This window comes from Carassius auratus, unplaced genomic scaffold (genome assembly GCF_003368295.1).
Source record: "Carassius auratus strain Wakin unplaced genomic scaffold, ASM336829v1 scaf_tig00215844, whole genome shotgun sequence".
NCBI classification, from domain to species: Eukaryota; Metazoa; Chordata; class Actinopteri; order Cypriniformes; family Cyprinidae; genus Carassius; species Carassius auratus.
In genome coordinates, this window is record NW_020528270.1 from 9,570 (window position 1) to 20,243 (window position 10,674).

Here is a 10,674-nt window from a genome sequence, read left to right on the forward strand (position 1 = left end):
TAGACAGCGTTTCTCCAGATGTCCACAATAGCAGGAAGTGTTGTCCCTGTGATGTGTTGGGCGATTTTCACCACCCTCTGCAGTGCCTTGCAGTCAGCAATCTGAGCAGTTCCCATGCAACACTGTGATACAACTGGTCAGGATGTTACCGATTGCACACAAGTAGAACTTCACCAGCATGGTTAAAGACAACTTATGTTTATTATAGAGTTGTTAAGGCCGCCAAGTCCAAATATCTGAGTGTATTGGTGACAACACCGACCTATGACCCTCTTCTCTGTTATTGATTCTGTGCTCAATCCTCCAACATTTTGCTTGATGCTTCCGTGTTACTGTGTGAACAATTCTGTACATTCTTTAATGAGAAAAACATTCAGTTAAGTTCTAACCTGCCCTTGGGGAATTCTATTCAACCTGAGAGGTCAAGCAGTCTGATGCTGTAGGGCAATTTTCAGCCTGTTTCTTTTGAGTCCTGTAAAGGCATTGTTGAATGTCTAAGATGAACTTAAGTTTCACAAGGTATCAGTCCATCTAGATTTCAAAAACAGATTCATATTCAATACTGTTGGACATAATTTAACAATTTTTAATACTAGTCTAAGGCCCTGTCCACATGAACATGGTTATTTTAACCGTAGCTTTTTCTACGCAGTTTGGATGTTCGACCACATGCAAATGCAGCACTAGGTTACTGAAACCGATCATTTTTGAAAACTCAGGGTGCCAGGGTGAAGATTTTCAAAAACTCTGGTTGCAGTGTTACCGTGTAGACAGCGAAACCAGAGTTTTTCGTTTGTGTCGTTGGAGTATGCGCTGTTATTTCACAAGTTCACACTTAGATATAATTAGTATCTGACGTGCTCCTCCCGAACCTTGTTATGAAACTACATTTCACGAGTTCACACTTACATATAATTAGCTGAAGTATTATAATGCATATTTGGCGTGCTGTCTGGGGAAGGGGCTCCGAGCTCGGGAATGGCCCGAACCTAGAGTACCCCCCAAAAAGCAATAGCGGTAAGGACAGCCACCAGACTAAGGACCCCCCCACAATAGCGTTGAAATCTGGCGGGGAGTGATATTTAGAAAGTCAGCTGGTTGGCAGGTCGGAAGACCCTATGTACTCCAGTGGGAGCAACTTTACATATTTGGAGAGATAGGCCGTGTAGGCTACTTTTACTATGTGATTTTGGCCGCCTGGTCGGGAGGGCTCGAGCCGTGGCAGAACCAGAGCACCTCACTGCATTGGAACGGATGAGCCCTACCGGCCGATAGAGGAGGAGCAACGTGATTGGATAGCCCAACCAGGAGGGCTCGAGTTGTATTATCATTCAATAATAATCATTCTTTGCAAATAATAAAAGCTTTCTTTTTAATTATAACATGAGAGTGAGTCTGTCTCTTATGCTGATGAGAGTTTATTTAAATTTTGCCACAACAGGCATTGGGGATGTCACAAACCAAATAAAAGAAACGCCACCCTGCCTCTTTAATTACTGAGCACAATGATTCCAATAATGTGCACTCCACAGATTTGCCTAGTCGCATCGTGTCTTTAACTGCCAAACATTTTTCCCAAAGAATGTATGCGCACTTGCGCCTTTGATAACTGTGCAGATCGTTTTGTCTGACTGTGCATGAACCGCCAGTGTGCAGCACTTGCCGCCACTAAATTACATTATATTTGTCCCATATTGTCATTAATATATATACTGACTTCAGCTTGGAAAACTAAAAAAAATAGACTGATATTGTTATGCAAGTATGAGGGTTTGATTATTTAGTGTACAGGTCATTTCATGAGTGATAAACAAAGTGACAGAAAATATTTATTTTAATGCATTTTAAATGTTTAAAAAAGTGGGAACCACTCATTGCATCACAACATCTCCTGACTGTATTATTATTTGTAAAATATGGGCTTTGTGGAGTGTGTATACATAGTTATAAGTATAACGATTTATATTTCATTAATTTTATTAAATTAACAAGTGTCTTAAACCTCAAGGGACTATTTGGCCAACCAGCTTATTCCTGCTTGAAAAGCAAAATGTTATTTATAATGTAAAAAAAACTTCAACTTTGAAGCAAATGCTGATTGATGGACTTGCATTACTCAACATTACTTACTACCTTCCAGCAACACTACATTCAATGATGAAAATAGTAAAAAAAAAAATATATATATATATATATATATATATATATATATATATAAGCATATAATAATTAGGGGTATAACGAGATAGGGGTGTAATGTGTGGTACACACACACAGGAACAAGCCACGCACCACCTGCACACATTCTCAAATGCCCAGCCAAAAAAATGGGGTCATGAGGCAATTTTGTGTCACCGCCTGTCCCAAATGTCCCGCCATTGGATTACAATGAGCCGCCTGGAATAACATTTCCAGATGACTTTTGGGAACTAAAAATTGGGTTGTATCCTGATTTGTCTGAGTGTCTTGTGTCACTCGGTACAACCGCTCTTTGAAGATAGCAAAATAGGGATAGGGAAGCAGACGTGCCAGTTGGAGAGCCTGACCGTCATTTGATTGGGCCCGCTCAAATGCACGTTTTATGGTTTCATACTGGGACTGCTCCAGGGGAAAATCATCAGGTGCATTTACAGGTGCATTTCAGTAATGCAACTCAAATTGTGAAACTCATGTATTAAATAAATTCAAAAGTCTTGTGAGCCAAAATCATTGCAAATAAAAGAACCCATTTAACAAAAACCCACCAATTCACTATCATATCAAATAAGAATATTTCATAAGACCAATGATACAAGAAAATGTGAATTGTTGGCCTTCTGGAAAATATGTTCATCTATTGTTCATGTACTCAATACTTGGTAGGGGCTCCTTTTGCTTTAATTAGTGCCTCAGTTCAGCGTGGCATGGAGGTGATCAGTTTGTGGCACTGCTGAGGTGGGATGGAAGCCCAGGTTTCTTTGATAGTGGCCTTCAGCCCATCTGCATCTTCTGGTCTCGTTTCTCATTTTCCTCTTGACAATAGCCCATAGATTCTCTCTGGGGTTCAGGTCTGGTGAGTTTGCTGGCCAGTCAAGCACAACAACACCATGGTCATTTAACCAACTTTTGGTGCTTTTGGCAGTGTGAACAAATCCTGCTGGAAAATGAAATCAGCATCTTAAAAAAGCTGGTCAGCAGAAGGAAGCATGAAGTGCTCCAAAATTTCTTGGTTAATGGGTGCAGTGACTTTGGTTTTCAAAAAACACAATGGACCAACACCAGCAGATGACATTAAAACCCAAATCATCACAGACTGAGGAAACTTAACACTGGACTTCAAGCATCTTGGGCTATGAGCTTCTTCACCCTTCCTCCAGACTCTAGGACCTTGGTTTCTAAATGAAGTACAAAACTTGCTCTCATCTGAAAAGAGGTATTTGGACCACTGGGCAACAGTCCAGTTCTTTTTAGACCAGGTAAGACGCCTCTGATGTTGTCTGTGGTTCAGCAGTGGCTTAACAAGAGGAATATGACAACTGTAGCCAAATTCCTTGACCCCAGCCTCAGTTCATTCCTTGAGATGTACACTCAAATTTTTGAATTGATTTTGCTTGTCGATCCTCATAAGGCTGCGGTTCTCTCGGTTGGTTGTGCATTTTTTTCTTCCACACCTTTTCCTTCCACTCAAATTTCTGTTAACATGCTTGGATACAGCACTCTGTGAACAGCCAGCTTCTTTGGCAATGAATGTTTGTGACTTACTCTCCTTGTGAAGGATGTCAATGATTGTCTTCTGGATAACTGTCAGATCAGCAATCTTCCCCATGATTGTGTGAATTGGTGGGTTTTTGTTAAATGTGTGGCAAAATCATCACGATTAAAAGAACTAAAGACTTAAAACTACTTCAGTCTGTGTGCATTAATTGTATTTAATACACAAGTTTCACTATTTGAGTTGAATTAGTGAAATAAATGAACTTTTCACAACATTCTAATTTATTGAGATGCACCTGTATATGTAGAAATACACTTTGGTGCGCAAAAGACTGATAAAATCATAATTAATGGCATGACTGGTCCAGCTGTTAAAAATATGGGACACGGATGCCTATAACAACATAATAATTAATCATGTTAGATTTGGTTGATAGGATTATATATAAGGGAAGTCGTGGCCTAATGGTTAGAGGGTTGGACTCCCAATCGAAAGGTTGAGAGTTCAAGTCCCGGGCCGGCAGGAATTGTGGGTGGGGAGAGTGCATGTACAGTTCTCTCTCCACCTTCAATACCATGACTTAGGTGCCCTTGAGCAAGGCATCAAACCCCCAACTGCTCCCCGGGCGCCGCAGCATAAATGGCTGCCCACTGCTCCGGGTGTGTGTTAACTGCTCTGTGTGTGTGCACTTCAGGTGGGTTAAATGCAGAGCACAAATTCTGAGTATGGGTCACCATACTTGGCTGAATGTCACGTCACTCACTCACTTATATCATGCATGAATAACTATTGATTATAAGCTTACCAAAGCACCTGCAATGTCTTAAGCTCTTTTTATTTATTAAACGGTCTTTAAAACTAAAACTATTAAAACATTTATAATTATTATAAATAGTTAATGATTTAAACAAATCTAGTGTGTCCTAGCATGTTGTAAACAAGTCTAATTTTAATCAGGTTCATTTATATGAAAGATGGGTGTGCACAACTTTCACAACATTTGTGTTTTAAAACCTTCCGTAAATGCATAAAACTTCCATTGTTAGTGCTTGACTTCTGTTTGTTTTTAAAACTGAAAAAGATTTGTCAGATAAGTCTGTGACAATCAAAAGCATGTCATGAATGCTGTTAGTAGAGTTTAACTTGAAAATTCCTTTATAAGCGTGATTTTTTAGATTATATTTACACAAAACCTGTGAACTTGCTTATGTGGCAATATCTTAAAGATCGTATAGCACAATATGAAATGTTGGCTGTATTTGTAATTTTAAAGACACTTCATTGTGATTTCACATAATGTTAAGAACTGGATCCCTAGATGGGACAATTTTGTCTCTATTGCTGTCAATAGAGGAACAGGAAAAATACAGGGAAAAAAAGATTGATGATGCTCTTATTACTTCAGAGGATCAACAAAGCTGTTAGATTCAGGTGGATGAGGAAAATGTCATACATATTCAGGCGTGTTTGATTAAAGATTAAGACTGAGATAATCAATGGTTCTTATACGGTTGTATCAAGTGTTCCTCACTTTTAGTTTTCATCTAGTAGTCAGTAAATGTGAACTCACAGGGTTTGTTTAAACTCTCTGGCACGTCTGTAAACAGGTGCCAGGTCGTGCTGAAAAACGAAATCTTCATCTCCATAAAGCTTTTCAGCAGATGGAAGCATGAAATGCTCCAAAATCTCCTGATAGCTAGCTGCATTGACCCTGCCCTTGATAAAACACAGTGGACCAACACCAGCAGCTGACATGGCACCCCAGACCATCACTGACTGTGTGTACTTGACACTGGACTTCAGGCATTTTGGCATTTCCTTCTCCCCAGTCTTCCTCCAGACTCTGGCACCTTGATTTCCGAATGACATGCAAAATTTGCTTTCATCCGAAAAAAGTACTTTGGACCACTGAGCAACAGTCCAGTGCTGCTTCTCTGTAGCCCATTTCCTGCACACGCCTGCGCACGGTGGCTCTGGATGTTTCTACTCCAGACTCAGTCCACTGCTTCCGCAGGTCCCCCAAGGTCTGGAAGCGGCTCTTCTTCACAATCTTCCTCAGGGTTTTTTGCCACACTTTTTACTTCCCAAAGACTTCCCACTGAGGTGCCTTGATACAGCACTCTGGGAACAGTCTATTCGTTCAGAAATTTCTTTCTGTGTCTTACCCTCTCGCTTGAGGGTGTCAATGATGGCCTTCTGGACAGCAGTCAGGTCGGCAGTCTTACCCATGATTGCTGTTTTGAGTAATGAACCAGGGATGCGTTTCCCGTACAATGATGCAACTCACTGGTTTATCTACCATAGTACGATGCATCTTTAAAGAAATCAACTAACTAGTCACTACTGTTTCCCAAAACCATGGTACCTGTGTTGCAAAACCATGGTTTGAACCACATTGGTTGGAGCTGTCGTTATGACATTCTTCTTCTTCGATCTAATGGCGGACTTGTGCTATGAGCACATATCGCCACCTGCTGTAAATTTGGTTCTTTTCTCTTTTGGACTTAGTGACGATGTGGAGTAATTACGTTAACAACTCAACATTCATTCTTTGCACAATAAAATATAAACATATATAAACGCAATGTTGTCTTCTCTGATGCCAAAAATCTATAATCTATAACTATTAATTTCACAATTTCATATTTATTAATTTCTTATTGAATATGCTCCCAAAAATCTATAACTATTAATTTCACAATTTCATATTTATTAATTTCTAATTGAACATTGATAGATCAGCACAATTAAAATGAAAATAAATGATGGGTTTTACTGTTGATCAATGATCACTGTGATTGTTATTAGTGATCGACCGATATTGATTTTTTATAACCGATACCGATAACGATTATTTGCATGTTTATGTACCCGATAACCGATATGCAGAACCGATATTTATTTACTGTTATACTTCTGTTTTTGACAATTATTACAAAACAAATGAGCTGAACAAACCATTTTATTTATAACAATCACTCCCTCCTTGCATACAAAAAAAACTTTATATTTATACACAAATAAATAGAGGGGTCTGAGTCCAAAAAATTTAAGTGCACTGTTACTAAGTGTCTTTGTTTTAAAATAAAAGCTTTGAGGTAAAAAAAAAAAAAACAGGTAAAAAAATAAAGCACAAAAATTATAATAACATATTGGTGGGGGCGGGGGGCTATTTAGAAGTGCTTATTTATTTAGTAGTGTAACTTAATACTCCCAGTTAAGCAGAACTAGGTTGTAGTGTAGAAAACAGAGTCTTTCAGCATTCTGCCCTGTAAGTCTGCTTCGTTTGTTTTCATAAATGGCTCCCACTTCACTGAAGACTCTTTCACTGGGCACTGAAGACGGTGGGGGGCAAAGGAACTTTCTTGACAGACGAGCAAGAATGGGGAAACTTTTCTCATTTTGTTTCCACCATTCAAGTGGCTTGCCCATCCTCCTATCAATCACTGATTCTGAAAGGTACTGCTGAAGCTCTCTTTCAAGGCTAGACCCACCAACTTCAGAACTAGTAGCACCAAGCAGAGTATCATACATCTCATCAATCAGTTTCTTCTGGGTTTCTTCTGTACGGGGCCTTTTTGAAACTGTGCTGGAATCATCTGACTGTGTTCCTTCACCTTGTGTGTTGTTGTCTTGCTCTAAGGTTTTCTGTCTCCTCCTCAAGCCAAACTTTTGCATTCAACAGTGTGGTGTCAGATGAAAAGGCATGTGCCTTGTACCTTGGATCCAGAAGACAGGCAAGGACTGCACATTTCACCTCCTCCACTTTTGCAAACCGTCGGGTGAGACTCTCCAGCATCTCCTGTCTCATTGTTTTAATCCCATGAGAGCAGGGACCTTGACTGCTAAGCAACATCTTCAGAACTTTGACAGATGGGATGATGCATGGTGCTGAACTCTCATAGTGACTCATCTCAAGAGTGACCTCCTCCACTGGAGAAAGTGTCTCAATAAGATTGCTGACAATACTCCACTGATAAGCACTCAGGCCAGTGAACCCACTATGCTCACTGGCATATATGTTCAGAGCTCTTCTCTGCTCTTGCATCCTGACCAGCATGTGCAGGGTGGAATTCCATCGGGTAGGGACAGCCTGAATGATGGCATGTGCAGGTAGCCCAAGATCCTGCTGGATCATTGCTAAACGCTGTTTAGCTAGTACTGAATGATTAAAATGTGTAGCACAGCTTTTCAGCACTGACAGGATATTTTGGACAGCTCTTTGTGAGTTGAGGCCGTCATTGACCACTAGCTGTAATATGTGGGCACTGCAGCTCATGTCAGGCAGTTCAGCAATTCTCATACCTTTAACAATGTTAGCACCACTGTCCCTGAGAACAAGAACCACTCTATCTTTGTCAATGTCCCATTCTTCCAGCATGCCCAAAAACATCTCGCTAATGTACTCTCCAGTGGGTGATCCCATCATTGCTTTTGTGTTTAGAATTACTTGTCTGCGAATCCACTGATCATCAATGAAATGGCATTTCAAGCTCATTAGCTTCAGTCTTTTCTAGTTGAAAATAATATTTTTGATCCTTTTCAATCTGGTTTTCGCCCTATGCATAGTACTGAAACTGCTCTAGTTAAGGTACTGAATGATCTGCTTCTCTCTGGTGATTCAGGTTCTCTGTCTATGCTTTTGCTGCTCGACCTCAGCTCTGCCTTCGATACCATCTCCCATCAACTACTCATTTCACGCCTTTTGGATGTGGGTATTTCTGGTGCTGCTCTTTCCTGGTTCTCCTCTTATCTCTCTGACAGACTGTTTTACATTTCACTTCAGAATTTTCGCTCACCCACTGTCCCCCTGAAGCAAGGTGTCCCTCAGGGATCCGTTCTTGGGCCATTATTATTTATAATCTATATAATCCCTCTTGCTCAGATCCTCCGCCGTCATGGTTTTAATTATCATTTCTACGCTGACGACATTCAATTATATACTACCTGTACATCAACTTTATCTTTCACAACTGACAAAATCTCTGCCTGTGTACATGAAATAAAAGATTGGCTTCATTCAAATTTTCTAAAACTTATCATGGACAAAACTGAGATTATTTTCACTGGACCTTCATCACTCACTAATAAAATTCCTACTAACTTCACCTGTGAGATCGCCGGCTCTCTTATCAAACCATCTAGTACTGTTAAAAATCTTGGTGTAATTTTTGATTCCTCTCTATCTTTCCACTCTCACATTAATTCCATCACTAAATTGGCATTCTTTCATCTACGTCGTATCGCTCAGCTCTGTCCCTTTATCAGTATCTCTGATGCTGAAACTGTCATCCATGCATTTGTCACCTCACGTCTTGATTACTGCAATGCACTTTTCATCGGCCTATCAGCTAGCTCCATTTCCAAATTACAATACATTCAAAATTCTGCTGCCAGACTACTCACCCACACCAAGCGTTCTGCACATATTTCCCCAATTCTGCATGATCTTCACTGGCTTCCTGTGGCTTACCGTATTAAATTCAAAATTCTCCTTCTCGCTTTTAAGTCTCTGCATGGCCTTGCTCCCCCCTACCTCTGTAACCTGCTTCTCCCTTACACCCCAACTCGCTCTTTATGATCCGCTGATTCCAGCCTTCTCGTTGTCCCTCGGCATCGCCTTGCTTCAATGGGGGGCAGATCATTCAGTGTTGTTGCGCCCAAAATGTGGAACTCTCTCCCCCCATCACTCCGTTTTGTTAACACTATCTCTGAATTCAAATCCATGCTCAAAACACACCTATTTTCTGAATGTTATAGGTCTTAGTGTGTTTTTTATTTTTTACTTTATTTTTTTTTCCCTCTCTCTCTGCTGGTTGCTGCCCCATCTACACAATTCTCACTTACTGTACTTGCACTCTCATTTGCCTATTGTTGTTCTGTCTGCTCTCTTTGTCAATTGCCTTTATTGTTGTTTGTTTATTGTAACGTGTCCTTGAGCTCTGGAAAGGCGCTATATAAATAAAACGTATTATTATTATTATTATTAGGGATTCAGTTGTACCGGACCAGCAGTCTGTAGTAAAAGCCAAGTTATAACCTGCGTTATCAGGCTTAAGCAGTGCTTTAACCTTCTCAATGATACTGTTGTGAATACTGGGGAACATCTCTGTGTGATAGAACTTCTCACTCTTCAGAGTATATCTTGGTTCTGCAGTTGCCATGAGTCTCTGGAAGCCTTTATTTTGAACCATGGTGAAAGGCTGATTGTCTGTAGCTATCATTTCTGTAATCATCCTGTCCAGTGTTTTTGAGCGGACATCAGCCGTCTTCCACTTTGTCTGCTTTTCAAACATCATAGGAAGAGATGCTTGAATGTGGCTGGATGTCTTTGCCTCTTCAGCATCTCTTTTTTTCTTTGCCTCTTCAAAGATAGTTGAGTGATGTATCTTTAAGTGGTTCCACATGTTGGAGGTATTTTTTGTTGTTGTAGATTTTGACCCCATGCTTACATTCATTTGGCATTCTTTGCAAACTGCTACTCCTGCCATTGGCTGAGTGAAGTAAGTCCATACCTCACTTTGATTTTTCCTCCTTTCAGTCATCTTAAAAAAAAGTGCTGAAAGTTAGCAGTTTTTCATGTTAAATTAAATCTTCAAATTACAATAAAAAATATATTACATTATATAATTTATATCTAAATTATACATATGATTTATAAGCATTATCAGCAACAATGTTAACAATAGGTAAAATAAATGTTAAAAGTCTAATGTTTTAAAATGGAGAAAATAAATGACAGGGGAGTTATATCACCTTTGCAAAAATTTAATTTATTTTAAACAGTTTTAGAAGTTTTATGTGCCATTTAATAGGTTTAAGAGTGAGGAATCATTCACTGGGTAATTTTAATTTAATTCACTGAATAATATTAGCTGGAATATATAACATTGTCAGGAAAGTAACAAACAAAACAGCATACATCATTTCATTTTCCAACTAGTGTTATTAATTGTTATGTTTGTCGGTCTAGATCATGC

The 10,674-nt window shown here is 39.6% G+C and overlaps 1 protein-coding gene across 1 annotated transcript; it reads right to left on the minus strand.

The window, feature by feature from the left end:
* Window positions 1-6,898: 6,898 nt before the first annotated feature.
* LOC113096028 (zinc finger BED domain-containing protein 4-like) lies at window positions 6,899-10,239 on the minus strand. Its single transcript, XM_026261400.1, has 3 exons — window positions 9,686-10,239; window positions 7,341-8,196; window positions 6,899-7,309 (listed from the first exon to the last, which is right to left on the minus strand). The coding sequence occupies exons 1-3, from the start codon at window positions 10,237-10,239 to the stop codon at window positions 6,899-6,901; spliced, it is 1,821 nt and encodes a 606-aa protein (XP_026117185.1).
* Window positions 10,240-10,674: the final 435 nt, after the last annotated feature.

What these genes read in the sequence shown, in the direction of transcription:
- LOC113096028 (XM_026261400.1), bottom strand. Translation starts at nt 10,239, where the DNA reads ATGACTGAAAGGAGGAAAAATCAAAGTGAGGTATGGACTTACTTCACT. An exon ending in TGGTCCGGTACAACTGAATC is followed by an intron (nt 8,197 to 9,685) that starts CCTAATAATAAT and finishes GAAAAGACTGAA; the next exon opens with GCTAATGAGCTTGAAATGCC. An exon ending in GGCTTGAGGAGGAGACAGAA is followed by an intron (nt 7,310 to 7,340) that starts AACCTTAGAGCA and finishes AACACACAAGGT; the next exon opens with GAAGGAACACAGTCAGATGA.